The sequence below is a fragment of the Sesamum indicum genome, linkage group LG5 (genome assembly GCF_000512975.1).
Source record: "Sesamum indicum cultivar Zhongzhi No. 13 linkage group LG5, S_indicum_v1.0, whole genome shotgun sequence".
NCBI classification, from domain to species: Eukaryota; Viridiplantae; Streptophyta; class Magnoliopsida; order Lamiales; family Pedaliaceae; genus Sesamum; species Sesamum indicum.
In genome coordinates this window covers 690,337-711,600 of record NC_026149.1, presented here as the reverse complement: position 1 = coordinate 711,600, position 21,264 = coordinate 690,337, and the positions used below count along the sequence as shown (strand labels likewise).

Sequence of the window (21,264 nt, the reverse complement as noted above, 5' to 3'; positions counted from 1 at the left end):
AAGGATCTTCCACCCCTGAACGTTGCGTGTGGGATTTTTTTGTTTTTTGCTCCCTGCGCTTATGTTTCTTAACTGTTGAATTATGTCACTGATCGATACAAATTTACCATACCAGTATAATAGACAAATAGGCTCCACTCAACTGGAATGAAAGCGCACCACAAACCATAGACAATGTTTAAGTACAATCGAACCAAAAAGTTTGTGATCTATGATAACGATCTGATGAATTTTATTGCATGTATACTCAAATGGAAGGAAAGGGTATCACAAACCGTAGACAATGTTAAAGTACAATCAACAAAATGTATGTGATCTATGATAACCATCTGACAAATTTTATTGCATGTCAGTGTCTCACAAGTTTAACTATCAAGATCTTACCATTATTTTTCATTTACAATGGTAATAAAAGCACACTAAATAATGCCACTGTCAAGTGGCCTCCGTGACGGGAAAGTGCAAAGTGGCGACAGATTTCTTCAGAAAACTACTCCCGCAGAACGGATCAGGACTGGCACCATGATAATCGACAACACCTCCTAGAGGCTGTGTAGTATCAATCATGTCATTATCATGCAGAGGCTTTAACTTAGCACTATCCCCACTGTTCTTCCGAGCTTGCTTCTTGTCTTTGCCTCTGCTGCCTCGTGATGATTTCCCACCCCTCTTCTGCTTGTTCTTCCCGTGCTTCCTGCCATCACTGCGATAGTATTGATTCTTGCTTGATGGAACGTGTGATGCTGCTGTTGGAGTTGGATCATAAACATCAGGGGCCCAGGTCACAGATAGCTTCTTTGGCGCTGTACCCTGCCTTTCGCGGCTTCCTTTCATGGCAGATACAAGCTTCAAAGGAGACTGGGAGATAATAGCCAAAACAAGAAAAGAGAGTAACGCAAGTGTTAACAATATCTTTCCAAGACCTGAACCCTCACACATTTATCATCTATATAAAAACTAGCAGCAGGTCTGGAGAAAGACTAATTCAGAACCCAGTGCATTCCCACTACTAAAAACAGGTACAGCACGTGAGATAGAAAAGGACAGAGTTCTGGATTCCGATTGGTAAAAGCATAAAATGAAAGCACCATTCAAAATCTCACAAAGGAAGTCTAAAGTTACACTCGCCTATAACCTAAGGAATTAATGCTTGCATATGAAACTAGAGAAATGTTATATATCATATGTACCCTGGAAAGTTCTGTGCAGGCACACTCACCTTCATCCAGAACCCAAAGAACAATAGAAAGTCTCACAGGCAGACACCGGATTATACAGTCACACACATATGACGAAGGCCTACTTTCACGATACATGATCAAATGCAGTAGCAGGGTCATCCCAATTATACCAAATTAAACAGCTTTCAGGAGACTACAATCCATTTCACATGAGGTATTTAGACACTAACGATAAATACAGATGAGAGTTATCAAGAGATTGAATTAAAAACTTACATTCTGCCATGAGGAGTGTGAATGACATTGGTCAACCGACCTGGCAGAGCGATTTACTTTGGAAGCTTCACTAGTCTTATCATCCTCCTGCCCATCTGCTCCACTCAACACGGCAGCAATGGATGATTTAGGTTCATCAAGAGATGCAGCAGTGTTACTAAAGTGTTCCGCAGAAGCTGAATTACTGGATTTTACTTTATCTGCACCTTCGTGTTCATCTTCCTTTGCCACATTGTCTTTATAATTCTTCCCAAATGATGGGTTGAAGCCCCCACCTGATATTTCAATGTTTTCAACACTCAGAGATTCAGTCAAACATGTTTTGAGGTCATCCATAGAAAGATCCCCTCGACTGTAGTTAGTTGAATTACTGGGATCTGCTACAGACCCACAGTTGTTGGTTATATTTTGGCAAGCTGGTGTTTTATTTGCTCTGCGAGCTTCCATCTACAACAGCGGCAACTGAATAGGAGAGCTGTAGAGCCAAAATTCAAGGTTAATCAATTGAAATTATGGTATGTAGCATAGGAACAACATCTAGCTTAGCCAATACAATGCCAATATCCAGGGCATGTCTAGCTAATGGAAAGATATTTGTTTGGTTCGAAACTTCCCGTAATACATTAACACAACATCTAAATGGTCCTCAAGATCAAGACAGAACATAAAAGCACAATCCACGCAACCATTAAATTTGAAACCAGGTGAGTGAGTGCGGGTGTGTGTAAATTTCAAATGCCAGGGCACATAATATTTGACAGTACAAACAATATTATAATCCCAATAAATTCACTCCACCTTTTTATACCTTAATGAAGTCGTGTTGTGATAATCCCCCTAACTCTATTTTTAAGTGGCGAACCAGTCATATGCACAACATTAGCTTAATTATACAGTCTGCATATTTACTTCACAATCATTTTTCATCTTTCATCTTTCATCATTCAGATTAATTGTCAGTCATCTTTATATGATTGAGGTCGTTTTCAAACTACATTGGATTTCAAAATTCACGTTATAGAAGCTATGATGTACAGAGAAGGAATAATATTACATTACGAAACCCACAACAATAATCAAGCTAATGGATATGGCTTTACAATACAGAATCCAAGGCGTTAGGATCAGAATATCTGATAATTCTGATCCCACTATGTTTATTCAACAGTGAAGTAGAATAACTGTCAGCTAACAAATGCAACAAATTCTTTTTTGTCACAAAAGGAATCAGTTGACATAATAAATTATACAGCAGCAAAATAAATATCAACCGCCTTCATATGGAGAATGCTCCTAAAACAATGTCTATATAACCTACAACATAGTTAACAAAGAAAAAAAATACAAGACACTGCAAAACTCAACATAAGTTTCATTTAGAATATACCTTATATTCGCCCAACAGCTGTCTACACGAATCGTCGGTATTCACAACGAGATCAATCAACAGAAAATCAGAAGATCGTCAAATCGCGAAAGCTCAATTTCCAAACACAGTCAGCTCCACCGCCAAATTTATCAGTATTATTACGACACAATAACAATACCTCGTCGGAAAACGACAAAATAGCGAGAAAACAATCGGTAACTGAAACCGGCACGAAAAACAATCGAAAACTTACGGCAAGCGTTAACTACTAAGATTACCACGCCGATCGCTTTTATGAAGATGTTTCAGGCGATGTGAAGACCAGCCGCCATAGAAGGAGGTCACGTGGGGGCGCGTGAGCAACAACAAATGGCTTGAAGGCACCGAATGCATCGTTCGATGCTCTTCTATTCACAATTTTTTCCTTCTTTCTTTTAGGCTTTCTCTAATGCAACCAAACTGTGTGTGCAGAGCGTTTGGGAAAAAGCGATGTATAAAAGTACTAACGAAATGATCAGTCGAGAGAAATGCCGATTAGATCGGTGTTAGAATCGGGAAGTTACAGAATGATGAGCATCAGAAGTCGGAACCCTAGAAGTAGCGTTAGACTCGTTGGACTGTAGGAGGAGAAGACGATCAATTATCCGATAATAGAAATAATATCCACGTAACAATGTTGTAGCTTTATCCCATCCCCTTCATTGCTTTAAATTACTACTTTGTCCTTAATATGCACGTTACAATATTCTTTTAGGTAAATTACAAAACTCTCAACTGAAATTTGACATAATTACAAATATTTTTTATTGTTTGAAAAATTATAAATACCTCATGATATTTGATAAAATTATATAATCCTTGTATGAATGTATGAAATTATCAACTTTGCCCTTACAATATTTTTTTATTTTTTAAGAAAATTAAAAATTTATAAAAAAATCAAATAGAATGGATCGAAAATTTTAAAAAAATTATCCACTTACTCCATAAAAAAAAAAAAAAATAAAACTATAATTTTTAATGCACATAGGTATTTTGATCAGTTTACCACAAAAAATAGATGAAAACCTAACGAATTGGGTTAATTGTTAGATGTCCGTTAAAATTAGGGAGAAATTGATAATTTTCTGAAAGACGAAAATATATTTGTAATTATGTCAAACTTTAGGAAGATCGTTGTAATTTATTCTATTTTTTTAATATATAAATAACACATTATATATTAAAATAAAAAAATCAATTTACAAATATTATCAATAAAATATTAGTAATATCACACATGCAAGTAAAAATTATATTTTTTATATTAGTATAAATAATTAAGTGTTCAAAATTCATACTAAAGTTCAATTATTCAATATTCGGTTCGTATCTATACTAAAAATTTGTCCGCAAAGATACTGACATTCATTCAAATCGGCCTCTAAGTAATTCAAAATTTTTATTTTTTTATTAAAAAATTATAGCTAATTATAACTGTAAATTACTAAGAACTAATATTGTTGCCACAATCATAAAAAATTTAATTGATATAAAAAGTAGGCTGCATCAGTTCGTTGGAGAATGTCGGAATTTGCCAAAGAGAAAAATAACCTGACCACGAGGGTAGATAGGTCATTTCCAATGTGTTTAGATATTAACAAGAGGAGAAGACAGGGGCAACCAATCCTGTAATGAAGGCGATCGCAACCGTACACGTATGGTTGAGGGGGTAAAACCTTGTCTTCACTCTATATTTTTTTATTTTTCTAATTTTATAAAAAAAAAGAGTAAATTACAAAGAAGTAACACAATTGTAAATATCTCCTAATAATTATTAAATACTTTCTTGATTTTAGCATTGTCCTAAAACTAGTCCAATTCATTAGATTTTTGCCCGTACTTCTATAGACTCACCAAAATATCTCTGTGAATTATAAATTATAATTTTATTTATTTAAAATAAAATAATTTTTTTTATGGACTAAATGAATAATTTTCCATCCAACTCATTTTTTTTATAATTTTCAAAAAAAAAAAAATACAACAACTCCGAAATTGACAATTTCATGTGAATTCAAAAATTATATAACTTCATAAAATATCACAGAGTATTGATAATTTTCAAACCAACGAATGAATGTTTATAATTATATTAAATTTTAAAAAAAATTATTGTAATTTACTTTAAAAATAATTGCAGTTAAATTTGAACAATACGTTTAGGTTTTTTATAACAAAACTGCAAAATTACGGCTCTACAAACTTATTAAGAAGTATTTTAATATAAAGTGCAAGATGTATATGACTATTGAATGGTTATGGGTTTGGATTGCGATGTTTTTGGTTTCATTTCGACCATGATGACATTAATAATGAAAAAAACAATGTTTTAAGCCTAAAGTATCTATTACTTTATTATAGCAATGACATTAGGGCAAAATATCTTTAGCTTCATGTATGTGATATGGGGGACAAACGTACAAAAATTTAATAAACTTAATAATACATAAAATAAAATTAATAGAATAAGTATATAATTGAGAACAATTGCTTGATACGTATATATTTAGGGTTAAATACACTTTAAAGGATGAGCATATTTCTGACTGGATTGTACAAAGATATAGTTGACCAAGATATTTGACACATTTGAGAAAAACAAGTACATGTACCTTTGCTATATATTTTTGATTTTATCTAAAAATAGAGTTATCATTTCTATCTAAAAAAAAAGTCTACTTATTTAGATTAAATAGTCAATGATTTAATTTTTAAAATAAAAAATTAAGAGTAGCTTTGTATTAGTATTTTTGTTTTGTGTATTTATTATGCTCATCGAACTTAGGAGAGAGCAATGTAATTATTTCATTTTATAAAGAGCCCAGAATGTTTGTCGTAATTAGCCCTAATCTCATAAAGTATCCATCTAAGTTCTCCTTAATATGATAACTACAATACATATTTTTTGAGAGTGAAAAATACTAAAAAGGAAACAAATTTAACCACTAAATATATATGGTATAAGAGCAATTTGATCCAAATAATTATTTGAAGAGGGTAATGATGCATGGTCTTAGTGGGCCTCCACAGTGTGGCATAAGGTGGGCTTCTTGCTTTCTCTCAAGTCCATTGGACTGATGGCCCTCTCAAAAAGGCCCATAAAATATAGCAGGGGGAATTATTAATTTCACATTTTTTATAAAGAGTTGTATTCATAGCTACCGATATTTCTAACACTAAATTACACCTCGCACATACTTTTTAAGTGAATTTTAGAATGTTTATTATATTCCTACCTAATAATACATACATACATACCAATTTTTGTATCACATGTTGACTATGGTGGAGTTAAGAAATTGGAAAAGCAAATTTTTTCTTTTTTTGGATTTTAAAAAAAGAAACAATTAAATCTCAATAGCAAAGACAAGATGGATTTTAGATATTTCGGGTTTAATTTGACAATTTTATAAAAATAAAAAAAAATATTATTTTTAAAATATGTCAAGTACGCCATCAATTAATTTAAAAATTAGATTAATTGTTAATGAGTTCAAATTTATATTCAAATTACATTTACATTTGTTGAGGATTGATTTGAATTAAGATAATATATCAAGTTTATTTAAAAATTATACCAAATTGAAACATAAATTCATTGAGGAATTAAATGATTGGTTTAAATTTTAAAATTTCACAGACAAATGTAAACTATAGTGTGTTTCTTGTCATGCAACTCCCAGAATTCTAGGCGTTTGTAAGAGTCGTCCTCTGATTGGTCCAATTCCAAGCACGCGGATCGCAACTATTTTGCGTCGCTGCCGTTGATAATTGCAAATCCAACGCTCTAAATTCTCACCCTTTCCGTCCCAATCCACGTTCCACTTGTTATATAATCAACAGCAGCAGCCCGTAAGCCTTACACGCACCCTTTCATTTGCTCTCTCCTTTCAAATATTCTTTCTTCAGTAGTCCTTTCTGTTTCAGCAGCAAAAAATGGAAACGGGCGGAAAAGTGAAGAAGGGAGCTGGGGGAAGGAAAGGCGGCGGCCCCAAGAAGAAACCGGTTTCCCGATCGGTTAAAGCCGGTCTGCAGTTTCCGGTGGGTAGAATCGGCCGGTACTTGAAGAAGGGACGCTACTCTCAGCGGGTGGGAACTGGTGCCCCGGTGTACATGGCTGCTGTGCTCGAGTATCTTGCTGCTGAGGTATTGTACTCTCTCTGGTGTCCAAGTATCAAGTTTTGTTTGATTTTTGGAGTTTATTTTTGGGGGAGAGTTTATAGAAGATGATTGGTGGTGTTTACTTTGAATTTCTGTAATGCTGATTTAGTAGCTGAAATTCAGAGTAGGTGACGATTCATTTTTGGTGTTGTATTGTTGATTGAGCTGTTGCTTTCAGCAGCGTGGATTTGGTGTTTAGGTTTTTAAGATTAGGGCTTGAACAACTCAATCAATTGCTTTCAGTTTTGGCAGTGTGTTAGATCGATCGGGTGTTCAAATCCTTCTCCGCATCTAGGATTTTCTCAATATGCCTATTGTTGTTTGTACGTTTTACACACCCCAACTGAAATTTTCAAACTTTGATCAGGTTTTGGAATTGGCTGGAAATGCTGCAAGAGACAACAAGAAGAACAGGATTATCCCAAGACATGTGCTACTTGCTGTGAGGAACGATGAAGAACTTGGAAAGCTTCTTGCCGGAGTTACAATTGCACATGGAGGAGTTCTACCAAACATCAACCCTGTTCTGTTGCCCAAGAAGTCGGAGAAGGCTGCAGAGAAGACACCTAAATCGCCATCAAAGGCAACCAAATCTCCTAAGAAAGCTTGAAATTTGGTTCTACTGGAGTGAGGAATCAAATGAAAATTTGTTGTTTTTCTAGAGGTTTGAGTTGTTTGTATGTAATTTGAACTGATGATGTTGGTATGTAGGAAAGGTTGTTTCTAAATGGATTAGTCTCTTGAACTTTCTCCCCTTTAACTCTTCCTTGTTAGATTTATCAATGATTTTACATTGAACGGGAAAATCATTCTTGTTTAGTTTCTTGATTCATTACATCCAACACTCTCTCAGAGAATGTGTTCTCACAATGAGAAAAGCGGAAGCCCCTTTAAATAAGACAAATAAAAGTAGAAATTCTTGCATAAATTTTGGAAAAATCTTGAGCAAAGTGTAACTGAGATTTGATTGGAATTTGGAAGAGAAAAGAAATTTGTGATAAGGATACACGGACATATGACATGCTGGTATGATCAAGAAGTTGTAGGATTGCATGTTTTAGGATGAAAACAATGTCTATCTCTTGCCACAAAAGGCCCAACATGTTATACCATCTGTGAGCCAGGATCTTTGAGCTCGCAATGTCCAATTTCTGTTTTAACATATGTTGCATATGAAAATTGCAATACCTCCAGTTTCTGTGCTGATATAAGGCAACAATATTGATATTGAATTAACGCAATATAATCCTTATCTTGTACAAGTTACACGACCAGTCCGGATCCTATGATGATGAGAAGTCCATTTAGTTTTTGATTAGTATTAGTTGATGTTGAAAGAAAGTCTTGTTCCATACTCTGCACTTTCATTTTAAAAAAACAAAAGATTCAGTACGCTTTATGCCCCTTCAAACATATCGTAAGTTAACAAATGGCTGATGGTCGGAAGATGAAAATATTTGATGAAGCTATGATCGACTTGTGCCATCTTAACTAGAAAAGGTGGGCGGTTGAAGATTTGGTTGCAAGCCTATCGGTAAACTAAAAGAACTCCCACAACCAACTATTCTTGAATTTGTGAAGGAATAGAATGAGGCTCTAGTACTCCTTGCTTCCGTCCTTGGAAGCCATGAAAAATTTCTCCCATTTTAATTAGTTTCGCCCTTTGGGATGACCAAAAAAAAGAAAAAGAAGTAATGTAAGAGAGTATGAACGACAAGGACGAAATAGACATCTTAACACTATTTGCTGAAGTGTGTTTGATTTAAGAGCAATGAATGTGAGATTATCTTTATTCGTCTACAGTATCAATTTATGAATTTCAGAATATTATATAAACATGTGAACATGTATTAAGCGCCAATAATTTTAATAGATTTTGATATTAAAATTGAAAATGGAGAGTTGGACTATGAGCCATGAGGCCCATGAAACGAGCCCAACTGTATCTTGGGCTTATTAATTGCTTCACCATAACCGAAGATATGTGGTTCGATCGATGATATCTGAACCGTCTATTAGACCGAGGAATAATCCTAATCGGAGGTAGACACATCAGCGATCCATGCGAACCCCAATGAACCAATGAAAACACAGCTCTCACTCTATATAATCTCACCCCCACACCACTTTTCTCCCGTAACTCGAAGTCTTAAACCCATTCCATCACTGGTTATTGTTCCAATTTTTGTTAATTCCGTTTTCTCCCTGCTAATTAATGGCGCCAAAGGCGGAGAAGAAACCAGCGGAGAAGAAGCCCGCCTCGGCGGAGAAGAAGCCGCCTAAGGCGGAGAAGAGGATTCCAAAGGAAGGCGGCGCCGCCGACGGCAAGAAGAAGAAGAAGATTAAGAAGAGCACCGAGACCTATAAGATATACATATTCAAGGTTCTGAAGCAGGTGCATCCAGATATTGGCATCTCGAGCAAAGCTATGGGGATTATGAATAGTTTCATTAACGATATCTTCGAGAAGCTTGCGATGGAGTCGTCGCGCCTCGCCCGGTACAATAAGAAGCCAACAATTACGTCGCGCGAGATTCAGACTGCGGTGAGGCTGGTTTTGCCTGGTGAGTTGGCAAAACACGCCGTTTCTGAAGGTACCAAGGCGGTAACTAAATTCACCAGTTCTTAGAGGATAATGGGTCTCCCTTTTTTTTCCCCTTCTTTTTTGGACGTTGATCGGAGAGATTCGAGCGTTCATATTGATATTACGTGCATTATCCAGTTACTTCGTGAAAGGAAATGTAGTGGATTTAGAGATTTTTATTGGATTAATCACTATTTACGTGAAACTTTTATCTGTAATGGTTTTCCATTTTGTCTAGCAAAAGAATGGATAATTTGAAGTTTTGGCTTTCTGAAAACTTAAATAGAACCAAGCAATATAAGCAAAACGGAACAATCAAATGAATGTAGCAACAGGGCACGGCTATAAGAAGGCGTAGAACTTAGTCATGGGAACGAGTGGCATTGAGTTTGTGCCTATTTTTGTATCGGAGAATGGTCTCTCTGCTGATTTGGGCATCTCATTGTACAAGACTAGAACTTTCCATTACAATGAAACAAGTAGTCTTGGATGATAGGCCGGCCAGCCATCTCAAGGAGACCTTGAAAATCTGAATGCGTACCCACAAAGTTAAGCAAGTACCTGCAGGTACTTACAGTTTATACAAAGGCACGGGGATGAGATCCATAACTGGATGTCTTTTCTTTCAGGGATAATTACACTCCTGGTCTATTTGCAAAAACTAGGGTATGTTCTATTAGTAGAGGGTTTTACATCTCATGCTTGATTTCCATCGATTTTGCTCTTACGACTATTCTATCAAAAAGGACAATTAGCTATAGGGTCCCAAGTCCTGACTGAACATCAGTTCTTCTATGACACCTATGTAATCCATAAGTAGCTCCAAACTTGGGTCTGCTAACTGCTGCAGTCCCACCACTTATGTTTTCATTCCATCTCGTGTACCTGTTAACCAGTTGTCAGCCACGCTGAAGTTTGGGAAGTTAAATTACCTTCTGCTTGATCTTTTACCTCCTTTGTATTTGGCACAAGTATTTGTATTGTGGGAACCTGGGGCTCATAAATCAGAAGATCTACGATCCTGTTAGAACCAATTCTTACTCATGTTGGTCTCTGAGGGGCATCCGTTGCTTTTTCTTGAACTAAAAAAGATCCACCATGTTTCCTCCTTCACTAACAACTGAATATAAGCATAGGCATAGCCATTGGTTCTTTTACTCACTTTCCCACTCCTTAAGGCAGTGACTGATATCAACCTGCGTCGATGCTCCATAACTTGCTCATCACTTTTATCAAGTTACCAAGGAAAGAAGAAGAAAGATACATCTGAAAAGGTATGGAATGCAGTACCAACCATAAGCGAAATACATCCCTCTTTCAAGTATGGAACTTCACAGATCTTGCAGTAATATATAATTGCTTATAATATTATAGGCATAAAACATCTACTTGTAATATCAGAACATTAATGAATACAGGCAAGCTGCACTAAATATAACAATATGGTAAAGCCAAACATCATCTATGGAGAATAACATTCTCCAAAAACTATGAAACTAAATTGTTGCCATAAAATGCTACTGAGGATAATGTAGCAAAATGCTATAGAGCTAATCGAAAGAGCAACGTACGTAAATCCAAAAACTCAGAGTACTAAACAGCTCAATGTAGAATAAACACCAAGCTAAAAGCATTTTCCAGCAGCAAACTTCAAGGCCAGAGGCAAAAAACAAAATATCAGATCGTTTATGCACATATAGATAGTTATAAATAAAATTGCAAAAGAGGACAAAGATTCTCATTCTACATAAACCTTGGGGACCCGGAATTTGTTGGTAAACTGCGATGAATTATCTGTCGGCTACTCGTTTCCCCACATTCAAACAACTCTTTCAACCCGGCAGTCGCCACCTTCTCCTCCTTGTTCGCCTTTTCATCACCACCAACACCACTGTCTTCCTTCTTCAGCGTCTTCTTCATTTCCCTGTTCGCCACAGCAACCCTCTCGAAATAATTCCCGTAAATATAGTCCATAGCGTACCCAGTTACCTCATCAAACAACACAATATGCCCGTGCCACTCCCATACACGATACTCCGACCCGGTTTCCTCTTGAAACCCAACGCAAATATGGTGCTCCCCAATGTTAACAGCCTGACTCGAATTAGGTTTCAGTTTTTCGGTTTCGCCACTGAGGATTATACGCACGATTTCTTTTTCAAGCTTGGATTCTTCTTTAGCCAGCTGAGTTTGCGAAGAGAGTGAAGAGTTATCTTTCTCAGAATCGGAGAGGTGAAGTAGCATTTCGAATAAGTGGAGGTCGTCGAGGACTTCAGCGGCGGAGAAGGGTGGCGGAGCGTGGGGGTTGGGGTGGCGCAGTTGGAGAGGGGACATGAGGGATTGGAGGAGGAGGTTGTCGAAGTTGGGGGTGGCGGTGGAGGTGGAGGAGGAGCTACGATTACTCATGGTTGAGGATCGAAACTTGAAACGGGGGGTTTTGGGAGGGTTTTAGTTGCGACGAGAAAGAAGAAAAGAATCAGAGAGAACGACGATCGGTATCGGGACTTGTAGGTTGGAACTTGGAAGGCTTTGAGCTGGACCAAGTTAGGTAAATGGTATTCAAATTTCGGGCCATTCAATTTTTTATACTTCAATGGAGTAAGCATATTTCTTAAAATCTGAAGTGGATAAAGTACACACACCCATCCAATCAACTTTTTGATTGCCTATTCCAACTAATCACAAAAAAAAGAAAAAAATCTCGACTGCATTTTCATGAACTTGATTTTTATTTTTAAGATTTATTACACTATTTTTTTTTTAAATTTGATGTATTATATATATTTTTTTATAGTTTAAACAATTACGCTTATTATTTTTATATTTGTTTGGTAAGATTACTAATTAAAATTCAGTGAATTTATTAATATTAAAAAAAATTATATTTATCTTCAATTCATTTATTAAAGGTCATACAAATATTTTTTGATCATATTACTTTTATACATTTTTACAATCACTATCGTATGTAAAGAAGTGCATCTTTACACTTAAAGGTAATTTAGTCCAAATATATGTTTATAAATAATCATTCAATCAAGTTTTTAGTCAATATTGATAAATTTTAAGTAAGAAAATCTATTTGTTTGATGAATGTAATTCCTCAAAAAATAAAAAGCTTTGTGCAATTATACTAGCCAATTATACTTAAGCAAAGAAAATTGTAATTCTTTTTTTTTTTTTTTTTTTTTTTTTATGTTTATAAATAATCATTCAATCAAGTTTTTAGTCAATATTGATAAATTTTAAGTAAGAAAATCTATTTGTTTGATGAATGTAATTCCTCAAAAAATAAAAAGCTTTGTGCAATTATACTAGCCAATTATACTTAAGCAAAGAAAATTGTAATTCTTTTTTTTTTTTTTTTTTGTATTGTTTTGAGATAGGACCGCATTTGAATAAAAATTTAAATATTTCTTCTGGATTTGTTCTATTATACTCCAGGATTGGAGATCCAATTGGATCAAATTGATCCGTCTGACTAATCAAGACGAGACAAGCAGATCGTATAATACTAATAGATTATTTATGGCACACTCTATATGTGTGCGTAACTTTTTAATATTATTCATAATTTTTCTTACTATTTAATAAGTATATATAAAATAAAATTAATATTATATTCATAAGAAAGTGATGGACAAAAAAATAAAAAAGATAACAATATAAAATAGTGATGAGAAAAAGATGCATGAAAAAAAAGAAACTACCAAAAAATCATGGGAAAGTGGGAAGTTGGATAAAAAAAAAAGAAATCCAATTAAATAATAATAAAAATATAAGATGACAGACCAAAAAAGTTAAGACACCAGAAGCTCTCTCCCTTAATAATAAAGTATCGGTAAATAGATCAAATATGCATATGTAGCAAAAAGACTAATAAAGTGAAGAAAGATAGTGAAGCAAGAGAAACAAACTTGAGTATAGATTAAAAACTGGAGTTGTTTGAAATGCTATACTATCCAGATTGCCCCAGAAGAGATTGAGAAGCGTTCACAACCAACATTCGCAGCCGGAGGTATATTTGGGCTTTACCTTCTTAAGTTGAAATCTATAACCAGTCTACCTAGTAAAGTAATAGTTTCCGTCTTTATCTTAATCTGTATACAATCACTTTACATAATATTTGAATATTACGCACAACACATGACAACACGCAGTACATCCCGGCGACTTTTGACCAAACTACCGCCTTAGGTTCTCCACAATATAGCTTGCATACAGGTCCCTGCACACCAGTATAGCCATATGTTTACAGAATGATGTAATATCTATGAACAATTATTTGCTCAAAAGCAGAACTGACAAGAATTGAAGAGAACAACTCATCATCTTAGATCGCGAATACTAGCAAAGAAAGAAAGCATACAGGGTTTTCAAAATTATACAGGATCTTCCAGGTGTAGCAGAATGATATGTTGATTATGAAATTCTCATGATCCAAGCTATTAAAAACAACAATAACCACCAACCAATCTTCAGACAAACTAATTAACTAAAGAGAAAAAAACCCACCAGCAAAATAGAAAAACACAAGATATATATCCAGTAGCATAAAGGTTTCTCAAAGGTTATTTTCAATGAAAACGTAATGCAGCGATTTCCTGTTTGCTTGCCTCTTTGATAAAAGTACCATGACAGAAAGCTTATGTTTATTGAAGTTACAATGGTTCATATAGTCATAGTTTGCATGTTTCATCCTACAGAAGCAGAACTATATAAAGTTGTTTGCTGTTTCAGGAAGTTCCACAGTACATTTTACAGCATAATCTAAAACAAAAAAGGAATCACTTACATGGACCGTTGGATTGCTTCATAGGCCTTTGTGGCTGGAAGGAACTCATCAACTTCAACATCCTTATTCTCATTTTTCTTGTCTGTTTAATTGTTAAGGTAAGATAACATATAAATGAAGTAGATGAGAAAAAAGAAGACAGTTCAGTAGTGAGGAAACTGGGACATTTAGGTACAGCGTAAAAAATCAGAATCTAGCTTTGCAATCTTTAACAAAGGATACAATCTTCAAAGAAACGGCGGATTTCAGCCAAGCGATGGGGAGGAAGCTCTTTAATGTCAGTATAGTCACGATATTCAGGATCATCAGCACAGACAGCAATTATCTTGTCATCTTTCTCTCCCTGTTCACCCACAAACAAATCAACTATTTGAGCTACATTGTATTATGGAAGGCAATATAAATGTATGCATGTGTATATACCTGATCAATCATGGGCATCAGCCCTATTGCTTTAGCCCTGAGAAAGCAGCCTGGAAGAACTGGTTCCTGAATATGTTTGTCGAGATAGTTAAGTGACAAGAAAAACTGTTCCCAGAAAGCATTGTCTTTGAAAGCCTAAAATATTCTGAACATCATATAGCCAAAGACACAAAAGCTAAGCTCAATTCCTGTGAAATTCAAATTGAAAATGACAGTTTCCAATTTACTAGGACCATTCAAATGCTGACGAGTATCTAAGTAGTTAGCTGGTACATCACAAAAGATTACAAACTGGGCATCAAAACCCAAAGATTAATTACTGAAAAATGCTCATGCCTTCATATTTCATGTCACTACTAACCCGAACAAAACTTTAAGATTCCTTTATAAATTAAAGACCTTAATATTTACATTATTGATCTAAGGAAAAGATCCAAGTTCAGATATATATGTTGCTTATTTCTGTGACAATGACTGCTACTTAATTGGCTATAGGTGCACACTATTTTTTGTGAAGGCTCAAATGTAGATTCCTTGGCCTTGCAAGCAGGAAGACTCTGTCCACAACTTGGGTCCTGACATCCGCCTAGTCCCAAATAATTATTTTATATTCACATATAAACAGATGAGGAAGAAATGCCCAAAGCACTAGCATATGTCACCATGTACATTTTAACTTGCATGCTGTAAGTGTCATGGTGCGGTCTGAGTAAAAAGCAGATTGCACAAATGGGTAACACCTATAGCTTTTCAGATCTTTATAAGAATATACATCTATTTTAGTTAATTTCTCCAAAACAAGAACAATCATGGAGTTCAATTTCATAGAAGAAGATTTTATTGAAAGCTATTCCCCATCTATATGGATCAGAGAACTAATTTTAGAATCTATAAGTGCTCAAAGTATTTGGGGGGAAAATATTGTACCTGCATAATGACCAATACATCCATTGGGTCACTGTCCTCACAGAGAGTACGAGGGATGAAGCCATAATTATGGGGGTACACAACAGATGAGTAGAGAACACGATCGACCTGCATGTGCAATCATAATTTAGTATTGCATAACTAACCAACACAAATTTCTGTAGAAGTTAAAAGCCTAATACCTTGATTAGACCTGTGTTCTTGTCAAGTTCATATTTCACCTTGCTTCCCTTACTTATTTCAACCACCTGCAGAGATTAATTAAGCTAGTTCGTTTGAGAAGATTAAATTGAGCAGTCTGGAAGAAAAAGCCAAGCAGGGCTATAAGCCTGTGCAGGAGGAAACCTCATATGACAGCATAAAAACAACCGACCCATATATTGCTCATTTCACGTGTTAATAACAAACTTTTTTTCCTGCTATGCAATCATAATCTCTTTTCATGCTATGCAATCATATCTAGCATTATAAACACAGATGAGCTTTATTAAGGTGAATCCTTATTGATGTAATTTCAATCCCATCAATTAACACTTAATGGTTGAAAGGATTTCAACAGAAAATCAATTGTCTTAGTTTGGCAAGATGCCAAAAGAGTATTATACATATAATTAACAAAAGGGCAGAAAAACAAATTGAACATTCAGCCATACATGATCACAAGAACATAAATATGCAAAATTGGATTGAAATACAGGCAGAGAAGTTACAAGCATCAATGAGGGATGAGATGTCAAGGAATCAGCCACTAATGGCAAAATTCAACTAGATGACCTGAAGGCAGAAATGGAAGTATAGCATCACAGAAAACAAAAGAGCTGATTGACAAGAAGTTGACTAGAAAATGAAAAGAAGAGTTGATAAATAGTCATGCAGTTGACAACTGCTGTGAAGACAAATACTTTTCTTGGTTGGAAAAATTGCAAATCAGGAACTGAAAACAGAAAATTGGATGAACATTATCAAATGAGTTCTCTGAGTGGAGTTCCATGCAATGTCTTGTGATGACAGTTCATTGCAATGTTCTAAGATGAATCACTTGCTATAGTAAGAATAGTTACTCAGGCTACAACTAAATGATTGATAAAATTTTACTTCAGCATTGAATTTAACATCTGAATTCAGTGCAAATTTTAACTAGTCAAGCAAATGAAAAGGCTATACAAACTAAAATATCCTTACACAGTTGAAAATTATTGGTGCTCCAGGTCCTGCATAGGAGAATGAGAAAAACAAAGGATTAAATGCAAATGATCTAGTTGATGTTTTAAAGATGAAAGTAGATATTAAATATACATACCTATCTCAAGATCATGCCAAGGATGAGCAGCAACAGCTTTCCTGGACAGGGAAGAGAGTATCCTTTCATTAAGAGGCGGATGTGACGACTTCTTAGTGCCAGGGGCTTCTTTTGGTGGCTCAATAGGTGGAGCCATAACTGCAGGCAACATATCAGGTAAGGTTAATCTATAGTGGAAAATAAAAGATTTAAGAAAGTAATTACAAGGTCTGCAACTTGATTAAATAAATTAATGGATGTATCAACCCATGGATCGAAGAGAAATAGATCTTCTGCATGTTTTTGTTTTACTTATAAAACATCAAGTCCGTACATCGTATCTGAGATCATACAGAAAATAATTTTATGTGTACAGCGTATACATCATATACCAAAACCTGATGGCTTAACGTAAACATTCAAGTTCATTATAAACCAATAACAGCATCAATAGTTCCATTAAAATCAAACAAAACTGCACCTATATTTATAAAACTTAACACAAAGCGCCGAAATCGGAAAAGATCAGCAAATCTATCATGTGAAAGAGGTTCTATATCAAAAGATCCATAACATACATGCATCAAAATCAAGTAAAAATGTTCGTGTTCATAAAAAACACTCAATGCATACATAGAACTAAAACAAAACAACAAAGCCTAAAATACAGATAAAATCACAAAAATCTCCCGGATCTCAAACAAAAAATAAATGAAAAATGAAGCGTAGAACGCACCTGAAACTAGTGAAGGAGGCAAAACGGAGCTCACAAAACGCCGGTGAGAAAACGAAAAAGCTCAGATCTCGAAGAGAACAACAGAGCGTAGAAATGAAGGCGGGTGATGATATTTATAGAGAATGAAATGAAAAGTTTTAGAGAGAGAAAAACCCTAGAGAGAAGAAGGAGTTGAGTAAAGGAAAGCTGTCGTTGCGTCTGAGCTACCGCTGGTGGTACGTTACGCGTTCCCGCTCTGTTTCCTACTTAAAGACGAGCATACTCAAAGCAAAGGAAAAGGGGACACGTCTGTCTTTCATTTCTACTTTTCCGGAATAAATTTGGCATATGGAATAAGAAGATCCTCCGTGCTGGCATATAACGTGGCGGGTCCCAAACACATGGCAGGTGATGGTTGGTTTTAGCCCCATTACTCCACCCGAATTCTTGGGCAGTCGCCAGTCTGGATGGAGCTCCGAAGTCGTAAGTGGTCGATTGTCCAGACTCCAGAATGGGCTTTTTCTGAAAATATTGGGTCAAGGGCCTGACTCTGACTTTTCATTGCAGATGTTGATTTGACTGTGACTCCCGTTGTGACTCTTCAGCAGCTATTTGATTGTTATAGGCTTCCAGTTCCAGTTCCCACCCCCCTCTAGCCTTAGAAATACCCAGCAATACAAATGCTTTTGTCAATGGGCAATACAAATAGAAACTATATTTAATATTTTTTAAAATGAATTATTTATTAATTTAAATTTACTAAATTTATCAATAACAATAAAAATACTATACACACACGCGATTAATTAATTATTAATTTATTATAATTTAAATAAATTCTTTTTAATCAAATTATAATTATACATTTTCACATATTAATTATCTTGAGGTTTGTGATATAGTTCATAGTTATTCATTTAATTTAAACGATTTAAAATTAATGGTTATAATTAAAAAATAACTTTTTAATAAATATTTATTTTGAATTGTTGACAACCACACGAGTGAATCCATACCGGAAGTTTTTAACGGCTCTATGCGATGTCTGATGATGTTTAAGCTGAGAATATTTTCCTTTGCATTTAATATATTCCAGCCTGCTAATTATTAATCCATGATGCCTCTTGCCACAGTTGCATTCTGATTTTCTCTATCTCTTGCTTCACATATTTTTGTTTTTTTTCCCCCAATATATGTTCAGTAATAATAATAGAAAAATCTTTAATTTTATTTAGTTTTTTTTTTCTCTTAACATATCAAGCCATACCAATCTTTTGTGAAATAAAAAATCTCCTTTAACTAATAGTATAACTAATTTATTTAACTTTTTAAATTTTATATTAATTGATAAAATATTTTTTTTAATTGTAATATATTGATTTATAAAAATAAATTATTTTACACTCATAAAACGGTAGTCAGTAACACAGCCAACACCCATTTTTATATATGACGACTATACTTCTAATTAGATAATTATAAAAATTAATTATAATTATTTTTTTTTAAAAAAAGTTGACCCCACATTGTTCTTTTTTTTTTTAGAGAGAGAAAGTGGTCCCACGTCATTCTAACATTACAATATCTATTTTTTTGTTGTGTCGATAATATTTTTAAATTGATTTTCTGTATTTTTTTAAATTTGATTTGTTAATTTATATATATATTATATTTATTTATAATATATTTTAAAATATAAAAAATTATTTATTATAAGGACTCAAAGACGGATACAAGAAATTAAAATAAAAATAATTTCAATTTGGATTATTGAAATTTAAAATAATCTTATTTATTATTCTACATTTATGAATTAAAAGAAAAATAAGGTTCACAAATTTTGGATTATTGAAATTCCAATCATAATTTATTGACTCCTTCCCAGACAAACTTAAGTACCCCCCCTCTCTCATTGATTTATTATAAAAATAATAATAAAGAAGCAAAATACAGATTTCATCAACCGACCGCTGCTGACGTCCCACGGACGCTTCCCTTCCCTCCTCTTTTTTACCTCATTCCTCATTTATTAGATCCCTCTTTTCTCTCTTTCCTGCGATCTGGTAATTTACCTGCCTTTTCTCTCTCTAAAATTCTCCTTTATAATCATTTTTCGAATTTCAAATTCCTGATGCTGTCTCATTGTTTCGTTGTCTGCTTGTAAGTAAGTAAGCGCCATCTTTTGCTGTTAGGGTTTGCTTTGTGGGAAGAAGATTGCAAAAGAAAAGCAAATCAGATGGCTGCTCCGCCCGCCAGAGCTCGAGCCGATTATGATTTTCTCATCAAACTGCTGTTGATCGGCGACAGCGGTGTGTGTTTTTCACTCAATTCTATCTATTTTTACAGTTTTTTTGTTTTGTTTTGTTTAATTAAAGTATTTTTCTGCTTTTATATACGAAATATGTGGATCAGCTTATGTATTTTGGTATGGAATCAGCTGCATTGTGATGCGTAATGGTTATGTTGTTATGGCGCCGTTTATGGTTTTGATTTTTCTTTGAGTGGAATATTTATGATCTTTTTGTTTGTTCACTTGATGGGGGTTTTCCGTGGTGGAGAATGGAATTTTTATTTTAACGATTTACTGGCTCCCCTTATGAATGTATGCTACAGCTGTTAAAACCTCATTCGGCTAGGTAATATGATGGGAAACGTGAAATACTCCATGGCATGGTGTCGTGTGTCTGTGGGATATAAAATGAGTTTTGTAAAATATGGTTAAATTTTGAACTTTGAATAACTAAATATTGGGCATTAGATGAGAGTTTAGTTTTCTGAATAAGTTGAATAACTGAACTTTCAGTTGGCTTTCTAATCCACAAGAGGTTTGAGGATAATGAGTCAGAGGAACGTAAGCTATCTGTGATTTAGTATATGTAATGTAGTATGAGTTAACAATGCACAATGTTGTCTAGAATTGGTGCCCAGGCCGTGCATCATATTACGATTTTATGATCTAGTCAATTTTTAACTAAGGAATGGACGAAACCTGTATAATATTGGATAATCCAAGCATCTATGCTGTCAATGTCACTCTTTGTTGGCTGATCCTCTCATAACTGTAGAGACTATATCATTTTCACAAAAGGCAGCTGATAGTGTTTCACAGAAAAATGTTGGAACTGTGTGAATTTCTCTTTGGTTGGATGAACAATTCTTTTGTGTGGAACTATACAAAACTTCTATTTCAGTTATACTCTGAATTTTGATTGGTTTCTTTGTTTGGAACATTCCTTTGACATGATTGGGCTGAATATCATTGTTTTGTTGTTTTTTTTCTTCAGGTGTGGGTAAGAGTTGCCTTCTTTTACGATTTTCTGATGGTTCTTTCACCACCAGTTTCATTACCACCATTGGGTCGGTTATGTTAAATTATAGATACCTCAATCCTCTTAGCATTTCATCCTTATTGTGCCTACCTTATCTGATCTTGTTTTTCCTTTCAGGATTGATTTTAAGATAAGGACTATAGAGCTTGATGGGAAAAGAATCAAGCTGCAGATTTGGGATAC

The 21,264-nt window shown here is 34.6% G+C and overlaps 6 protein-coding genes across 7 annotated transcripts in view; 3 read left to right on the top strand and 3 right to left on the bottom strand.

The window, feature by feature from the left end:
- Nucleotides 211-3,084, bottom strand: LOC105161449. The gene is made up of 3 exons (XM_011079141.2): nucleotides 2,845-3,084; nucleotides 1,458-1,932; nucleotides 211-858 (listed from the first exon to the last, which is right to left on the bottom strand). The coding sequence occupies exons 2-3, from the start codon at nucleotides 1,902-1,904 to the stop codon at nucleotides 436-438; spliced, it is 870 nt and encodes a 289-aa protein (XP_011077443.1). The 5' UTR covers nucleotides 1,905-1,932; nucleotides 2,845-3,084; the 3' UTR covers nucleotides 211-435.
- On the top strand, nucleotides 6,720-7,835 carry LOC105161448 (histone H2A). Its single transcript, XM_011079140.2, has 2 exons — nucleotides 6,720-7,014; nucleotides 7,397-7,835. The coding sequence occupies exons 1-2, from the start codon at nucleotides 6,805-6,807 to the stop codon at nucleotides 7,637-7,639; spliced, it is 453 nt and encodes a 150-aa protein (XP_011077442.1). The 5' UTR covers nucleotides 6,720-6,804; the 3' UTR covers nucleotides 7,640-7,835.
- On the top strand, nucleotides 9,172-9,839 carry LOC105161447 (histone H2B.9-like). The gene has a single exon (XM_011079139.2). It carries the CDS (start codon nucleotides 9,245-9,247, stop codon nucleotides 9,656-9,658), a length of 414 nt encoding a protein of 137 aa, XP_011077441.1. The 5' UTR covers nucleotides 9,172-9,244; the 3' UTR covers nucleotides 9,659-9,839.
- Nucleotides 10,246-12,286, bottom strand: LOC105161446. Its single transcript, XM_011079138.2, has 2 exons — nucleotides 10,565-12,286; nucleotides 10,246-10,498 (listed from the first exon to the last, which is right to left on the bottom strand). Exon 1 carries the CDS (start codon nucleotides 12,017-12,019, stop codon nucleotides 11,357-11,359), a length of 663 nt encoding a protein of 220 aa, XP_011077440.1. The 5' UTR covers nucleotides 12,020-12,286; the 3' UTR covers nucleotides 10,246-10,498; nucleotides 10,565-11,356.
- On the bottom strand, nucleotides 13,512-18,056 carry LOC105161445 (soluble inorganic pyrophosphatase 4-like). Of its 2 annotated transcripts, XM_011079137.2 has the most exons (9): nucleotides 17,774-18,056; nucleotides 17,059-17,196; nucleotides 16,941-16,969; nucleotides 15,941-16,006; nucleotides 15,759-15,866; nucleotides 14,832-14,897; nucleotides 14,631-14,751; nucleotides 14,409-14,490; nucleotides 13,512-13,841 (listed from the first exon to the last, which is right to left on the bottom strand). In XM_011079137.2, the coding sequence occupies exons 2-9, from the start codon at nucleotides 17,192-17,194 to the stop codon at nucleotides 13,799-13,801; spliced, it is 651 nt and encodes a 216-aa protein (XP_011077439.1). In that variant the 5' UTR covers nucleotides 17,195-17,196; nucleotides 17,774-18,056; the 3' UTR covers nucleotides 13,512-13,798. The 2 variants fall into 2 exon arrangements, with proteins under 2 accessions (XP_011077439.1, XP_011077438.1); XM_011079136.1 differs by lacking the exon at nucleotides 17,774-18,056 and having other exon boundaries at nucleotides 17,059-17,209.
- LOC105161444 (ras-related protein RABE1c-like) overlaps nucleotides 19,695-21,264 on the top strand; it is a gene marked incomplete in the record, with an annotated part of 3,479 nt that continues 1,909 nt past the window's right edge. The window contains 3 exon segments of the mRNA XM_020693623.1: nucleotides 19,695-19,815; nucleotides 19,918-20,061; nucleotides 21,037-21,109. Of these exon segments, the coding sequence (XP_020549282.1) occupies nucleotides 19,989-20,061; nucleotides 21,037-21,109 (146 nt within the window).

Coding starts and splice junctions, on each gene's coding strand:
- LOC105161446 (XM_011079138.2), bottom strand. CDS start 12,019: ATGAGTAATCGTAGCTCCTCCTCCACCTCCACCGCCACCCCCAACTTC.
- LOC105161448 (XM_011079140.2), top strand. CDS start 6,805: ATGGAAACGGGCGGAAAAGTGAAGAAGGGAGCTGGGGGAAGGAAAGGC. Junction 7,015..7,396: donor TCGAGTATCTTGCTGCTGAG/GTATTGTACTCT, acceptor AACTTTGATCAG/GTTTTGGAATTGGCTGGAAA.
- LOC105161449 (XM_011079141.2), bottom strand. CDS start 1,904: ATGGAAGCTCGCAGAGCAAATAAAACACCAGCTTGCCAAAATATAACC. Junction 859..1,457: donor CACACTCCTCATGGCAGAAT/GTAAGTTTTTAA, acceptor ATTATCTCCCAG/TCTCCTTTGAAGCTTGTATC.
- LOC105161447 (XM_011079139.2), top strand. CDS start 9,245: ATGGCGCCAAAGGCGGAGAAGAAACCAGCGGAGAAGAAGCCCGCCTCG.
- LOC105161445 (XM_011079136.1), bottom strand. CDS start 17,209: ATGTTGCCTGCAGTTATGGCTCCACCTATTGAGCCACCAAAAGAAGCC. Junction 14,752..14,831: donor TGATGCCCATGATTGATCAG/GTATATACACAT, acceptor GTGGGTGAACAG/GGAGAGAAAGATGACAAGAT. Junction 14,491..14,630: donor CCGCCGTTTCTTTGAAGATT/GTATCCTTTGTT, acceptor ACAATTAAACAG/ACAAGAAAAATGAGAATAAG.